Source organism: Artemia sp. Qi Xiang Cuo, chromosome 6 (assembly GCF_049724085.1).
Source record: "Artemia sp. Qi Xiang Cuo chromosome 6, ASM4972408v1, whole genome shotgun sequence".
Classification (NCBI taxonomy): domain Eukaryota; kingdom Metazoa; phylum Arthropoda; class Branchiopoda; order Anostraca; family Artemiidae; genus Artemia; species Artemia sp. Qi Xiang Cuo.
Window position 1 is genome coordinate 77835227 of NC_142799.1, and position 17924 is coordinate 77853150.

The 17924-nt window shown below is 36.4% G+C and overlaps 1 protein-coding gene across 2 annotated transcripts in view; it reads right to left on the minus strand.

The window, feature by feature from the left end:
* Positions 1-376: 376 nt before the first annotated feature.
* isoQC (iso Glutaminyl cyclase) overlaps positions 377-17924 on the minus strand; it is an 85937-nt gene continuing 68389 nt past the window's right edge. For both annotated transcript variants that reach the window (XM_089091219.1, XM_089091220.1), the window contains exon 7: positions 377-3583. In XM_089091219.1, coding sequence (XP_088947345.1) covers positions 3417-3583 — 167 coding nt within the window. In that variant the 3' untranslated portion in view covers positions 377-3416. The remainder of the gene's footprint in view (positions 3584-17924) is intronic.

Here is a 17924-nt window from a genome sequence, read left to right on the forward strand (position 1 = left end):
GGCTCAAAGTATTAAATCAATTTAAAATGTCCGGTACTTTTACAATTAAACTACTTCTTAAATTTTTATTTTTACATAACAGTCATTATGATGAACCTAGAAAAAAAAAATCACAAACATGGTGAAATAAAGAATAAAATAATAATAAAATACAAAAAAAACAAGAATGAAATTTGTCTGACACGATGACGTAAAAGCTTGGAATAAAAAAGGGATGGAAGAGTACACTGCAAAACGAAAATAAAATCAGAACAAAAGAACAGAAAAACTTGGAATACACGAACATTAAGTCAAAAACAAACGAAAAAAGATATTTCCGAACACACACACAAAAAAAAAAAAAAAAAAAAAAAAAAAAAAAAAAAATCGTAATTAAACAATGGCTATTTCTGCGAGAAAATAAAATAAAACGAATCTATTAAAACAAGTTAAACTTGAACTGATGTAAATAAGAAAAAGTATAATCTAGATGAGTTGAAAAAATAATTTTATAAGCTGAAACTATAATACTTCAAATATATCCATAATAGACCGTAGTAAAAACCAAATTTTAAAGAAAAGAAAATATTACAATGGAACTAGACCGTAGTAAAAACCAAATTTTAAAGAAAAGAAAATATTACAATGGAACTATCCTAAGATTAACTCTAACAACTGAATAAGTCTTACATACGAGTCTCTAAAACTGAATAAGTATCTCAAAAACCTAAGGTATCTCTAGAACTGAATAAGTCTTAAATATGAATAAAAATCAAAACAAGTGGATACATTTTTCACAATGAAAACAAAATGTATCTCTAAATTACATTGGCAAATTAGAAAAAGAAGAATACAATAAATTTGAGATTAGTCCCTAAAAAGGATCTCATAGGGACAGATTAATTGTTACATATCTAGGGACTGATTAATTAATTGTATTAAATAATTGAATTAATTGTTATATTTTATTTGTTATCTATTTTAAGCTATTTTGTTTTAATAATTTTCTCTCTCTACAATAAAAAAAATTTAGAAAACATTAAAAGCAAAAAGGAAAACAATAGAAAACACCAGAAAAAAAATATTAGGAAGCATAAACAGAAAAACTATAAACAATTTAAATAGTTAAAAATAAAATATGTGGATTAAAACATGCTTCCGAAATCAAGACCTAAATAAGGAATAAATTCTTAAAATAAAAGGATACAGAGGTATAACAATTTCGGGATCGCAATTTTAGAAGGAGGGGGGGGGGGTACTTTTAGGCAACCACTGTTAATTGTTTCAAGAGGACGGTCCTATAGACCAATGTCAGACCCCTCCCCTTTCTGTCTGCAGGTATAATAAAAAATACTAAACAATATATGTAATTAAAATGTTTTAAGACAGGTGGCACCACTGCTCTGGAGGAGTAGATATATTTGCCCTTTAGTACGGAAATGGCAGATTTGTGCGTGCTTGATACGTGAATCCAGCACCAGTAAACACATTTAAGTTCAATGCAGTGTGGCAGCCTGTTGAAGATGGGAGTCTGTGCGTTTCTTGGCAAACTAATAACTGTGCAAATTAGGTGAAAAATTGGAATAAAACATTTGTATGACGTTTGGTTTTAAAACTGGAAAATCTTCTTAGGATACTTCCTAACCCTTAAAACAACTTTTGGGAACAAAAGTCACACCCGGTCAAACATTTTTACAATTATCTAGTTTAACAGCTTCAAAGATGGCAACGAGTCAGTGACAAATGACCCCCTATCGGCCGACCTTCCACATCAAAACTAATACAAACAATGTGAAAGATCAAGACTTAGGGCACTGAAACTGTATACTTAGAGTTAGGGAGATAGCTGAAGACAAGATAGATGGAGATATCTCCATTTAGAGAGATAGACTAATGTTGTAAACATGTTTAGGTTATGCTAAATTGCTGTCACACGAGCAGAGATAAGACAGAGACCAGACGTGTCCCGAGAACAGTTCAATCGATCCAAAATGGACCTAGAACTCTTGGATTGGGGGATAGCAGGCGGTATCATACTGCAGATTAGGGAGCAAACTAAATTAGAGCAAAGAATGCAGATTAGAAAAAAAAATAAACCACCGAGTAATAGCAATTTCAGAAGAGATGAGAAAGAAGTAAAAATACTTTACAATATATTTGATGTCAATTGTCGTCAATGACGTCAATTAATCTATTGCTTCTGAAAATGGTCCCTTTTTATTGCTTTAATTTATTCTTAAGAAGGTCTTTTTGAGATTATGGCAGTAATATTAGACAAGAAAATAAAAGACGTTCTTTTACCCCTCAAGCGTAATGGGGTAATGCGCGTAAATTGCGAAAATGCTGCAAATTCGTATAAATAACAACCAACGAAGACGCAACATAAATATAATTATTTAAGTCGATCTGTCAGCAAAGTTTCAAATAATTTCAACACTTGAATGATTTTCAAGAAAAGGTCTTTTCAGTAAAAGGCAGTGACGTTAGAAATCGAAAAAATATAAAAATGCAACGAAATTTGGTTGTATCTTTATGGAATTTTTGTTTAGATGAAAAACTGTCTTTTATGGTTCCCCATTAAATTTCAATTAAAAGTCAAAATATTAATTATAATAATTAGGCGTATTAGGAAGTTATAAGTTAGGTATATTAATAAGCCATTCATTGATGCAAGTCTCTTTTCGCTCTGCGCTTATCTCACTGATTCTAATCTCTGTGTTAAAAAATATTTTCTAATTTTAATTTCCCCAAAAGTGAAAAAAAGGCGAAAAAAAATTTATCACAAAAATATACGATAAATATTTCTTACTCACTAAAGTTGCCACAATTTAATTGCCACAATATTTCACAATCTTATTTCATTTCCAAAAACTTTAGAATGTTAAACTATTAAAAACTTTCTGTACTTCATTCAATTTCAGCACCAATTATTATCATTCAGAAAAATCAAAAACCTTCATTATTTTTACTCATCTTCAGACATCATGCAAGCTGATACTAAGAACCAGTCCATCCAAGATTTTACTCAAGTATCATATTATTCATAATTCAGTAGTTTAACAAACATTCAGAACTAAAAAATAATTTCAGATTCAATATGTCAGATGGCAGTTAAAACGATTTCAACCAAAGTTTTGCTGATTTATTCGATGCTTAAACCTCAATAGGCAGAATATAAGAACTAAAATTATTTAGAAGGTTCAGAAAATATAAAAAATTTGTAAAAGGTTTTAAGGGTATTAGGTAAACACACCAAAGTCAAAGTTCAAAAAAGAAGAGCAGTCCGTGGTAAAAACTAGTATATAGTCGATAAAACGTGATAAAAACATACTGTAAAAAAAAGGAAAAAAATCCGGGCTACAAGATAAACTCACTAAGAACCGTAAAACCAAAGTTAAAAGAGCAGTCGCTGCTAATATAATACTGCATGTAGTAGATTAAGGCGAAAGATCTGCAGGCTGCAGTGCTAGATATTCAGCAACAAATACTTGAAAGACTCGACCTAAAGATTGAACAGTTTCCCAGTGTATAGCGCTCCCATCATCAGCGTTAGTATGCCACACTGATGGAAATGGTGAAGGAATCACATGAAGAATCCGGACTCCTGAAAGAAACCAAAAATTAATTAAAAAAAAAAAAAACATTTCTTATTAATCTCAACAATTCAGAATATCAGAGGGAGGAGGGTCGAAGATAGGAAGTACTGGAAAAGAAAAACAGAAAAAAGGAAAGAGACAGCAGAAATGAATGAAGAAGCATGGAGATCGAAAGGAAATATGTAATAGTTCGTAAAAGAAAATTATGAAAGACAACTAAGAAAGCAAAAGCTTTGCCCCATAAGACCGCAAGAGGGAGCAGGTAGTGGAAAGGAAAGACTGTAAAGAGGAAAGAAAAAAAGAAAGAGGGAAGAGAAAAAATTGGAAGTGGGAGCAGTATGAGCAAAGGAAATATTTAATTATCCACAAAACAAAATACAAAGACACGTAAAATGATTGAATAAGGATTCGCAAAAATAAAAAAAAATCCTTTGACTAACTTCAACAATTCTTAATATAACACGGAGCAGGAAAGACAACGGGAAGGAAAGAAAGGAGAATAGTAGAAAGGAAAGAGTAATAATTCATAAAAGTAAATTATTTAAGAAAAATACGAGAACAGCAATATCTCCTCACAAGACCACAAGAGGGGTCAGGGCAATTGAACAGAAAGAGGGAGCAGATTCAGGAAAGGAAAGACACGACTATTCACAAAACAAAATACAAGAACTCTTAAAATGAAAAGGAAAACACTTCAAAACACAAGAGAAAATAAGAAACAGGAAAAAAGACTAGAAAAGGAAGCAGAGTAGTGGAAAGGAAAGACGTAATAATTCACCAAAAAAAATTAAAGTAAGAAAACTATTAAAAGAGCAGTGCTGCCTCATAAGACCACAAGAGGGACAGGTGTAATTGAGTAGAAAGATTGTAAAGAGGATAAAAGAAAGAGGAAAGAGGAAGAACTGACACAGGGAGAAGGGCCAAGAAAGGAAAGCCATGATTATTCACAAAACAAAATACAAGGACTCGTGAAATGATCAAAAAAGGATTCGTAAGAATTTAAGAAATAACTCTTTGACTACAAATGGTGTGCACTAGCTTTAGCGACTCTAAAAACTGTATAAGAAGGATGATAGTGAAAAAAAAAAACACTGAGGAAAAGGAAGAAGGGACCAAGCAGGGTAGTGGAAAAGAAAGACCTAATACTTTACAAAAGAAAACACAAGGGCTCGTAGAATCATCGCTTAAGGAATAATTAAAAAGAATTTGAAAGCAATGTACACTGATTTCAAAGACATGCTTCAGTAAAAAAAAAGGTAGAAAAGAAAATTCTAAAACACTAACAAAAGCGAGTATAAAAATTATCTCAAGTTAGTACAAAACAAAACGTGAGAGACTCATAAAAAAAAAATCTCACAAAAAACTTAAAATAATATCAGAAATAGAATCCAGAAAGTTCTACGACTCATGGATTGATTACTACTACTACTACTAACAACTCACCGCTGCACCAAGCCGCCTGAGGCCAACACAGCTACGCACGATCCTCCTCCACCCCAATCTATTCAAAGCCTCCCTTTTTACACCCGCCCACGAAGTTCCAATTTCCTTTAAATCTTTCTTTATGACGTCCTCCCACCCCAGACGGGGACGACCTGCTTTCCGTTCAGCCCTAGATGGTAGGCCGAAAAGAACAATCTTCGGCAATCTGTCATCCTTCATCCACACAACGTGCCATAACCACCTCAACCTTTCTTTCATTATAGCCCTAGAGAGCGGTATTTAACCACACCTTTCGTACAGCCTATTGTTTGAAATACGGTCAGTCAGCCGGGTACCCAGAACAATCCTTCTGCAATTTCTCTGGAAAACATCTAGCAAATCTTCATCCGCTTTTCGGAGCGTCCATGCTTTACCCGTGCCCCAGCCATTTAAACATTTGCCTCTCAATTACTTGGACTATCTTTCTTGGCTTTTCTCTGTCTACAATTACCCAGCCCAGTCTTGATGCAACCTATTGCCCAAAACACTTGATAAATTCAATTCAAAATCACTGTAGCTTCTAATATTCTAATCTTGGTTAGCAGACTTATCTTCCTATTCTTCCAGACTTTTTTTAACTGTGAAAAAACACCCTGAGCCTTGGCTATTCTATTTTTAACATCTTCACTGCTCCCACCATCTTTACTAATAATACTACCAAGGTAAGGTAAGCTGCCCAACTGATCAATCTTATCATTACCCAACGTCACCTTTTCATCTTCACTTATTCCTAGCCTTAGTGACTTAATCTTCCTAACATTAATTTTCAAATCAATTCTAGCACCCTGAAGTCTCAAAACCTCTAAAACTTCATTCATTTTGCTCACGGTTTCATCTAGGATGCTTAAATCATCAGCATAATCCAAGTCCAGGAGACTTTTTCCTCCCCATTTGATTCCATGGTCTCCCATTGCCTTTCCTGTGCTCCTTAAAACAAAGTCCATCAAAATAATCCATATAAAGGGGGAGAGAACACAACCCTGCTTAACTCCTGATTTAATACAGAACCAGCTGCTAACCTCATTTCCTACCTTAACCGTTGCAGTGTTATTCTCGTACATAGCACTAATCACTTTAATGTATTTTTCTGGTATCCCATACAACGATTAAACCTTTCCTAAAGCTCCTTTATCAACAGAATCGAACGCTTGCTCATAATCTATAAAACTGAGGACCAAAGGTGTTTGAAAACTCAGGCACTTCTCAATTATTAGCCTAAGAGTGAAAATTTGGTCGACACATCCTCTCCCTTTTCTAAATCTGCACTTCTCTTCTCTTAAAACCTTAAACATCTCTACGGCATCTCTCAGTCTAAAAATTATCCTATTACTAAGTAATTTACTACCTACAGAGACCAGACTAATGCCTCGATAATTACCACACTGCCTTTTATCACCTTTCTTATAAACTGGCTTAATTAAGGTTTTCCTAAAATCGTTAGGTACTTCCCCTTTTTCAAAAATCATATTCATAATGTTCAATAACTTATTTCTAACCTCAGCGCCACCATATTTACGAAACTCACTTACCACCTAATGAGCATCTGGAGATTTATTATTCTTTAACCCTTTTAATACTTCTTCTAATTACTCCCGACAAAACAAATTTTCCTTCAAATCCAAAGGATCACAAACTTTTTGATTTTCCTCTTCATTTTTTTCTGCACCTCTGTCACGGTTAAGCAAGTTCTCAAAATTTTCGGCCCATCTCTCTTTAGTTTTTTCCTCATCGCTAGTTGCGAACCCATTCCTATCTTTAACTGGGACAAGTCTGGATTGACTGCTCCCTCTCAGTTTTTTAACGTTCCAGTACAATATTTTACTTTTATGCCGTCTAGCTGTATCTTCCAGATCCTCGGAAAATTTATCCATGGCCTCCACTTCACACCTCCTTACTTCATATTTTAATGCTTTCTCCACTCTCTTTACATTTCTTTTGTTTTCATATGATCTATCACTCAGATAATTCTTGTACAAGTCCTTTCTCCTTTCTATTAAACATAAAGCTTTTTTACTAATATTCTTAGCTGCAGTTCTAGATTCCTTCCCTAAAACACCTTCAGCAACTTCACAAATTATTTTTTTTAAATTATTCCAACCCTCTTCCACATTATCAAATTTTAAACTCTCAAGCTTAGTATTCAACTGTTCCTGGAAAGTTTCTCTCAAATTCTCATCCTGGAGTCTAACAACATCATAGCTTCCTGGGAGGTAGTTACCCTTCCGATATTTCAGATTTAAATTAACTCTTGACACTACTAGATGGTGACCTTTACTTTTAACAACAATAACAGGACTCCTATATACCCTAGTATCATGTATTGATCCTGCCAGTCTTTGGTTTTCTGTAACATAACCAATAAGGTTTACTGTCTTATCATCACGTGAATACCATGCTAACTTATGAGCTATTTTATGACCCAAAAATGCACTGGTTATAAACAGAGTTTTATACCTACAACATTTTAGCAGTTTGAAGCCATTGCTGTTTTCTTTTCCAAAACAAAGTTTACCAAAACTAGGATACCATTTTTCCCTATTTCTAACAAACTGGGCATTAAAATCTCCCAGCAATAAAGTCATATTTCTACCTAGGACCTTGTCTATTTGCTCCTGTAACTGTATATACAATTCATCCGAGTCCCTAGTATCTCTGTCTGTTGGTTCTACAGGGGCGTATACTACTATAACTGAAACCCTGAACTTTCTAGTCATAAAATGAGCAATTAGTATTCTATTATTAATACCTTCCCAGCCAAAACAAGACTTAGCAGCTTCCTTATTCATCAGGAACCCTACTTCCTGTCTATGTGCCCCATCCTTCCTGCCTGAGTAAACAAATTCTCTATCACCTAATGTCATGCTTCCTACCCCTGGGATATGAGTTTCTGAAAGTCCTAATAAATCCAGTTCTAACCGTCTTAATTCGTCAGTAAAAATGTCGATATGATAGTCATTTTTTAACGTCGTAACATTCCAAGTTCCAATTTTCATGTTCTTTAAATCATTGAAATTATTTTGGCCTCAGGGAAAGCCAATGATCCCGGATACCACTGCAGGACGGGGATCACATAACTTTTTAAGTCTACACCGAAGTGCTTAAGCCGGCTTAGAACCGGATAGCAAGAAGTCCCTGGGACCTCCATGAATGGAGGCTTTGTGCAGTCATGAGCCCATCTTGGTCACAACATGGTTTTCAGCTCTTGGCGATGCTGTTCTATCAAGAAGAGTCGAAATCATGCAGAGACTTTCTAAAGCCTATTACCTCCTATTCATTATGTATTCATGCCTACAAATATTATGCTACTACGGGGAGGCAAACCCATAATAGATAAATTATTTAGGTAGAGGGTTTTCACCCCAAATACACCCGTCAAAACATACTAAGCCCAGAAGAATTGTCCATTAGTCAGAAGCCCGTGTGAATGCTGTATCATTTACTTGGTTATATTTTCCTCGAGGAGCGCCACTCATCAAGTGGGAACAGAGTTCACCACAAGGTCCCCAGTCTTGCAGGTACACCGAAAAGGTCGAGGCAGCCCTTTGCAGAGGCCGTTGTCAATAGATCTGGATCGTACACCCTGCCACAATTGTCCTCCTATACAGGATCCTCCCACGATGGTGTTATGCATCACTATGCAATTTAACCCATTACTGGGAGAAGATATACCATTCAAGGGACTTGTGGACAAACCATTGGGTCCTTTTGAGCGTACATTTGAGGGACCTTCTTCCTCCTCGACCTGTATTTATGACCCCGGGCGAGGGTGTCCCAGATTCTTATTCAATAAATAGGATAAGAAAGAGAAGAAATTATATAACAAAAAGATAAGAAGCATAATAAGATAATATAAAAATAAGAAGAAAGAGAAGAACAAGAGAAGAAATAACAAACTAAAAACTAAAATGAAGGACACGTAGAAATGATTGCACAAGAAATAATGGAAAATGAATTCCAAAGTAAAATAAAGTGATCTCATGGACCCCGTAAGGATCACATTAAATGTGCTATGCAGCAGAATGATAACTCCATGACTATCCCAAAAACCGTCGCCATTACTTTTCCAACCGAAAAAACAGATTTGTTTTTTTTTGGAGCCAGTTCCCAATTTGCAGTCCACTGTTTTGAATGTATTTTTGTTTCAGGCGTATAATGGTGTATCAAAAATACATCTAATGTTACAAAGTTTAATGACAGCTTGATACTCTGTTTTTTCCATTTTCACACAAAGACTCACATTGACTCACTCAAACGACTGTCAAATAAAAACTGAGCGTCCAAAATGGCTGAAAAATTGAAACATTGACAACTACATTCCCTGACTTTTAAATCACGCTACCGCCAGCCCCCCCCATTAAACAAAAAAAAAATATAAAGAAATGATAAAAAAAATGAAGACTGTAAAGTTAGATTTTACATGAAAACTATTAGTCTATCATTATGTCTGTCATCTAACTTGTCATTACTGCTATTATAAGAGATAAACCTGAAGCGGCATCAAAAGTGATAAAATTAAGGAGAAAAACTGCATAATTTAAATGACTAAAATAAAAAACTAGCTGCAAATATATTAATATATTTCAATTAATATTTATATTTAAATAAGCTATAATTCACAAAGCTATGGATTACAACTCCTAAAAACTTCTTAGAAAAAAGGCAATTTCCTTCCAATATCTATCTAATAACGAAAAGCAACAGTGAATTTTTACCAGTGCAAATATAGGGAAAATTAAATAATTAATTAAAGAAAAACACCATTTTTGTCAAACGACAGTGAAACTTAAAAAATTGAAATTATTCTATATATGAGGGGAGTTGCTAAAATATAATTAGTTAATTTTTAATTTAATTCCAAAATAACCTATGGGCCCAATCTAGCACGCATGCATAATTTTTTTTGTGTGGGGGAGCCCCATCATATAAAAACAAATGTTATTTCAGAATTTGAGACAGCTGCATTACTGCTTTATACGATACATGTTAAACAAGAATAGACAGAATGTAATTATATACAGATGGGGTTATTATTTTCGGAAAGAGCATTGAATGAAGAATCTAAAGGTATATTTCTATTTTTCATATATGATTTCTATCCTACAGCTAAGTTTCACCAAAAAGAAACATACCTTGAATATATTGAGAATCAGTATCAGTTATAGTAGTATATGCCCCTGTAGAACCGACTGACGGAAATACTTGTGACTCAGATGAAATATGGTAGAAATATGGTGTTTTTATAAGGAGATTTTAACGCCCAGTTCAGTAGAAATAGGGATAGATGGTTTACTAGCCTAGTTAAATTTGGTGTATGAAAAGAAAACAGCAATGTCTACAGACTGTTGCAATTTTGTAGGTATAACAATGTAGTTGTAACCAATACAGTGTTTGGTCACAAAATGGCACAAAAGTTACCATGGTATTCACGTGATGGTAAGACAAACCTTATTGATTAAGTTACTGTAAACCGAGACTGGCAGGATCAATACAAGATACTAGGGTATATAGGAGGGCTGTTATTGATGTTAAAAGTAAAGATCACCATCTGGTAGTGTACAGGGTTAATTTAAAGCTGAAATTTCGGAAGGGTAACTATCTCCCGGAAAGTGATAATGTTCATAGACTCCAGGATGAGAATTTGAGAGAAACATTCCAGACACAGTTGAATACTAAACTAGAGAGTTTAAAATTTGACAATGTAGAAGACGGATGGAATAATTTTAGGGAAAAAATTTGTGAAGTTGCTGATGGTGTCTTAGGGAAGAAAGTTAGGACCGTAGCTAGGAATATCGGTGAAGATTTTTTATCTTTAATTGAGAGAACGGGCTTGTACAAGAATTATCTGAGAGACAGATCATATAAAAACAAAAGGAAGGTAAAGAAAGTGGAGAAAGAATTAAAATATGAACTAAGGAGGTGTGAAGTGGAGGCCACGGATCTGGAAGATGCAGCTAGACGGCATAATAGTGAAAGACTGTACTGGCATGTTAATAAATTGAGAGGGAGTAGTCAATTTGGAATTAGATAGGAACGGGAATCCCAGTTAAAGATAGGAACGGGGCCACAATTTGAAAATGTGCTAAACCGAGATAGAATTGCAGGAAAAGATGTAGAGGAAATTGAAAAAGTTTATGATACCTTGGATGTGAAGGAAGATTTGTTTTGTGAGGAAGAATTAGCGACGGTACTAAAAGGATTAAAAGATAATAAGGCTCCAGGTGCTGATACTGTGGTAAATGAGTTTGTTAAATATGGTGGTTCTGAGGTCAGAAATAAGTTAGTGAAGATTATGAATATGATTTTTGAAAAGGGGGAAGTAATTTTATGGAAACCTTAATTGAACCACTGTATAAGAAAGGTGACAAGAGTGAGTGTGGTAATTATCGAGGCATTACTCTGGTCTCTGTAGATAGCAAATTACTTAGTAATATGAAATTTTTTAGACTGAGAGATACTGTAGACAAATTTTTAAGAGAAGAACAGTGCGGTTTTAGAAAAGGTAGAGGATGTCGACCGAATTTTCACTCTTTGGTTTAATAATTGAAAAGTGCCTGAGTTATCAAACACCTTTGGTCCTCAGTTTTACAGATTACGAGCAAGTGTATTAGTGCTATGTACGAGAACAATACTGCTGCGGTTAGGGTAGGAAATGAGGTTAGCAGCTGGTTTCGTACTAAATCAGGAGTCACGCAGAGTTGTGTTCTATCCCCCTTCATATAGATAATTTTGATGGATTTTGTCTTAAGAAGCATAGGAAAGACAATGGGAGACTACGGAATCAAATGGGGAGGAAAAAGTCTCCTGGACTTAGATTATGGTGATGATTTGAGAATCGTAGATGAAAGTGTGAGCAAAATAAATGAGGTTTTAGAGGTTTTGCGAGTTCAGGGTGCTGAATAGATTTGAAAATAAATGTTAAGAAGAATAAGTCACTAAGGCTCGGAATAAGTGAAGAAGAATAGGTGACGCTGTGTAGCGAAAAGATTGATCAGGTGGACGGCTTCGCTTACCTTGGTAGTATTATTAGTAAAGATTAAGGGAGCAGTGTAGATGTTAAAAGTATAATAGCCAAGGCTCAGGGTGTTTTTTCGCAGTTAAAAAAAGTTTGGAAAAATAGGAAGATGAGACTGCAAACCAAGAATAGAATATTGGAAGCTGCAGTGATGACAGTGGTCAAATATGGCTCTCAAGCATGGGCGCTCCGAAAAGCAGATGAAGATTTGCTAGATGTTTTCCAGAGAAATTACTTACTTGTACTTGTAGCAGGACTCGAGCATCGCCACTTGCCCTGGCGTCCAGTAGCTTCGTCATTGTAGTAAGCCAAGAGTCTCGGTCGTTTGCGAGTGGTTCAATCAATTCGAGCCAGAACTTTTCCCATCTTTGTCCATACTTCTTGAAGCCACCGATTGGGTTTAGGTTAGCCTTGATACAGGCAAGCCAAGTTCTTTTGTCCCGCATGTCGCTTTTACCATCCCGAAAGAGGTGTACATCTGAGGGCTTTATTGACAAAGGTGTGGTGTGGGCAGCGAAGTGTATGACCGAACCTTCGGAGTCTTCTTTGCTTAATTATAGTGACCAAATCACAACGCTGATGGCAGATTTTTCGGAGTTCGTCACTGCTGACACGATCACGGAGTTTAATGCCAATGATTCTCCTTAGATATGAAAGGTCAAATAAGTTGAGGGCTTGAATGCCGGATAATATCCATAGCCAATGTCTACAGCCGTATAGTAAGACAGACCAAACAAGGGCCTAGTAAATCCTTGTTCTTGTCTTCAGACGAACATTTTTCTGGTTCAATAGAGAGTGATTTAGATGGGTGAAGACTCCAGTTGCTAAAGCAATTCTCGACTGTATTTCTGATGTGCGTCCTCCTGTTGGGTGTCTACCAGAGAGCCTAGGTACTTGAATTCATGCATCTCGTCTATGGGCGACTGTTCTAGTGAAATTGGGGGGTCTTGAGATGATATAAAAGACGCCATGACTTTTGTCTTAGGGGGGCTTATTTTCAGGCCGACCAGAGAGGATTCTTCAGCTACCTTCGATAGCATAGATTGGGCTTCTGAACGAGATTCAGCTACAAGCAAACATCATCGGCGTAGTCCAGATCGGTGATCACAAAATTGGGACTTATTTCAACGCCTAAAAAGGTCGTCATTGCTCTGGTCACAATCCAGCAATCACGAAATTAAATAAGACGAGAGACAATATACATCCCTGTCGGACACCAAAATCAATTTGGAACATCGAAGAGAGTTCTCCACCGATCTGAATTTGGGCTCGCGTATGCTGGTAGTATGCTTGGATAAGTCTGACTATCTTGTCTGGTACTCCATCCTCTGTCATGGCCATTCAGATTCCATCCCTTAGAACAGAATCAAAAGCTGTAAAATAAAATCTATGAATAGAGACACTGTCGGTTTCAGGTGTTTTGCCCTCGGTTCAAGGGTTTTTCTTAAGACGAATAGTTGGTCAATTGTTCCGATGCCTGGGCGGAATCCCACTTGATTGGGCCTTGTCTTTACGTTGCGCGGGATATGAAAACGGTTATGTAGCACTATGACAAATATTTTAGCAGCAATGCAGATGAGAGAGATCCGGCGATAATTGCTGCATTTTGTCTTTAGCCCTTTTTTGAAGACCGGAAGGATGATAGAGTCTCCCCAATCCTCTGGAACCATCTCTTCTTCCCATATACGACAGGTTAGTTTATGAAGCCTGCTGACAAGTGCTGTCCCTCCATACTTCTAAAGTTCAGCCGGAATGGCATCAGGACCAGGGGCTTTATTGCTTTTAAGGCAGTTGATTGCTTAATGGACTTCATTTAACGCGGGGGGAGCCACGTTCACGTCATTTTAAATACTGCTGGGAAAGTTTGGTTCCTGCAGGTCATCAGGGCTACGAATGGATTATGACAGCGCTGATCCATTGCTGGTGGAGAGTTGGCGCTGATTAAGTAGTTTGTCAAAGTGCTCCTTCCAGCAATTTATTATTTTGGTATTATTCGAGAGTAACTTGCCGTTTTCATCTTCAACAGATGTACTAGTAGGCTTATTTGATTTACTCCTGATTGATTTTAGGAGCTGATAAATCTTCCTGGTATCAGATCTAGAGGCAGCGGCTTCCATGTCTTCAGCGATTTTCTCCCAGTACTGGTTCTTATCATTCTTAGCCGACTGGTGGCATTCTTTTCTCAGGCATTTGAACAACTCCAATTTTCTGTCTGATATATGTTGCTTGTGCTCAGCCATCTCAATTGTGCATGTTGACATCCATTTCTTGGATAGTATTTTGCAGTATCCTATCGTAGGTTCTGCAGCCTCGTGGATTGTATTGCGTATAGTCAACCAATCTTCATGCAAACTTTTAGTTTGCTCAGCATTCGCTTGCACTTGGAGAGCTTCAAGAGCGGCTAGACAACTCTAAGCAGAATGCCTGTCGTATATTAGGATCATCGAAGTGATTGGTTTAAAATCTTCGTGGAGGTTTCCTCTTGGGGCGTGCTGCAAGTCGTAATTTTAGATCTAACTTGACTAGAAGATGACCTACTCTGTGTTTCGAGCCTGAATCTGCTCCAATGTACGATCTACTCTTTGTAGCAACTGATTTCCAATAGCGGGACATGAGGATACAATCAATCTGGATTTTTGCTCTACCATCTCTTGGATGCCACTTGGCTCTGTGGCTGGGCTTGTGTTTGAATAAGGTATTGGTAAAGACCAAATCATTCGCCATGGAAAACTGAAGAAGTCTTGATCCCCTGCTACATCTAGCCCCAAGACCGAAGTGACCAACGGCAAACTCAGCATTGGATACTTTTCCCCCAACTCTGGCTTTAGTGTCACCTTCGATAAATATGAAGTCTTGTTTCGGGACCTTCTTAAGCGTACAAATTAGAAATTTGTAAAAAAAAAAAGATCTGCTTCGCTCTCCGGTGCGTCTCTGGTTGGAGCATAAACTACAATAACTGATATGTTGAAAAAGCGGCCTTTGGATCACGCTCTTGCTACTCTATGTGAGATAGGTTCAAACTCTAGAAGTGACTTCGCTGATAGGGGGCTTAAAATGATGCTCACTCCACCATACGCAGATCCATCAAGGGACCCGGAGTTGAAAAAGGAGAAAGAAGCGTCGTCCTCAGGAGTTTTAATCTCTGAGCCTTCCACAGTGCCGTCGATCCGAGTTTCTGAAACGTACATTATGTCTATATTGTAACGCAATAATTCCCCCGTGAAACACGACTGGATCGTCAGGCATTTCATCAATCAGACGTCCCAGCACCCTACACTGAGGGGTTGTCTACGTTTCCGAAGTAGTACCTCAGCTTGCCAATTTTTCAGAGAAGGTGCTGATGAAACCTTCAACGCATCGCTTGCCGGGGATGCCGTAGTATGGGTTGGACTCTTTACATTGACTTGCATTTGGACGTTTCGTGGAAATATATTTACCCATGCAGGTCTCCATTCCCTGACTGCACCCTCTGCGGTTTGGCCTAGCAAGAATTGTGATAGGCAATTCCGGCCGTTTCCACCTGACTACCACGATGAGGAAACTGCACTATGATTTCTCCTATGTTTAACTAGGGACGGAAGACTAGACTAACCTGATAGGGGGACCACACCTCCCAAACCATCAGGACCATCCACACCTTTTAAACCCAACCTAGTTCACAGGAGACTACTCAGGCAATTACCTACGGATTGCTCTGGGTGCTCGACTTACTGACCGTATTCCAAACAATAGGCTGTACGAAGAGTGCCGTTCAATCCCACTATCTAGGGCTATAATAATAGAAAAGGTTGAGATGGCTAGAGCACACTCTTCGGATGAAGGATGACAGATTGCTAAAGACTGTCCTTTTCGGCCAACCGTCTAGGGCTAAATGGAAAACAGGTCTTCCGCGGTTGGGGCGGGAGATTGTCATAAAGAAAAGTTTAAAGGAAATGGGAACTTCCTGGGAGGGTTTAAAGAGGGAGGCTTTGAACAGATTGGGATAGAGGAGGAGCGTGCGTAGCTGTGTTGGCCACAGGCAGCTTGGTACTGAGGTGAGTTGTTAGTAGTAGTAGCAGTATTGAGAATATACCATTCAAAGCTTGTTAATCTTGTGTGTTTTTATTTCAAATAGGCTTTATTGGGTATTATAAACCCACAGTGTTTCGACTCTCGCCAATCTTTCCGGTGTTTCCTAGAATTCCACAGAATCGTGAATCGAAATCTCCCCAAAAATTAAAGTCATAAATTCACGAACGGTAACGCGAAATATAAATCGTTATTTTATATTATTGCTATTTTCGGTGGGGGGGAGGGATTACAGGGAGAACTCAATTTTTTGGGAGAAATACGGGGAAACCCCGGGAAATTCTAAGATAGTGGAAGCAGTACGTTAATGCTGCGCTTTTTTAGTCGCTCATTTCAAAAATTAAGGAAGACCGATTTACTGTTGTGATCTAGCTTGCTTGACAATATAGAATTTAGATGGCAGTAACATCGAGCACTTTCGTCAACAGACTTTCTAACATCAATACTTTTGCGTAATAGTTTAAATCTTTTTTTTTGAAAAATAAGCAATTCGAATAAATCAGAATATGAAATTGATCTTTTCTGTTATGCGTATATCACTATTTAAAATGTATCCTGAAACCCTTGCTTTATAATATTATATTATAAATTACATATATTATATTATTATATTATATTACATTATAACCCGAACGCTGCTTTCATTAATCAGATTATCATGTTTATTATCATGTTTCCTTCTATTATTATCCATTTTTTAAAAACATTTCAGGTGTTATTTTTGGTAAATTACGTACTCAATCACATGGAGATAAAATGCAAACAAGTTTATTATAGGAGCTAAAACGAAAGACTGCATTGACGTATCGGATATATACATTATTAGGGCTATATATATATTATATATATATATATATATATATATATATATATATATATATATATATATATATATATATATATATATATATATATATATATATATATATATATATATATGAACCATAAGGAGGGGGGAATTTGCAAGTGAATTGATTAGTATATTTGGCAAGAGCATACAAAAAGGAATCGAGTAGCATGTTCACTTTGTTCCTAATAGATTTCAAATAGAGGCATACGCGTAACAGAAAAGATCCATGTTAAGAAATTATTACAAACGTAAATTATACCCCCCCCCCCCACTGCCTTCTCTCGAAATGTTTCTCTGACTCGTAAAATGACCTTCAAAATACAAACTATAAAAGACCCCTAAGCTTCCTCCCCCCTCAAGATCAGATCCTTGATAAGCTCTTAATAATATTGACTATCGTCATTACAATTTTTGCTAATTTAAAAAGCACACCTTTTACTTTTTTCTATTTCACGTTTCTTTCTTTTTTTAAATTATTTTTAGCATTTTTTATACAAACATAATATATATATGTAAAAATTTTTAACTTAGATTGTTTTAAAAATTAGATTTTCATCTGTTGTTATCTATGAAGAGTAAACTGTTGTCTATTGGCAATCAAAGTTGTTCCATAATAGTAATAATCCTCAATGCAATTTTTACACCTTTGAAAATGGATTTAAGTACATGTTTTCTTGATTTTTTATAACTTGAATATATTCTAATTTATGTTATTTGTGAGGGGGTAGGGGGTAGATGTCGGCAATTAGGGTCGATTACCAATAGTGATAATCATCGCAGTACTTCACTGTGATTACCGGGCAAGGACCCTTAAAATTGCGTGTTTTGATATAACTGAGAATGAGCGCTCAAGTCCAGGTCTCCCCTTCCCCAAGATACAGTTTTAGCTAGAAGAGACAAGTATATGTGAAACTTTTCGAAAGTTTGAAGCTTGGTG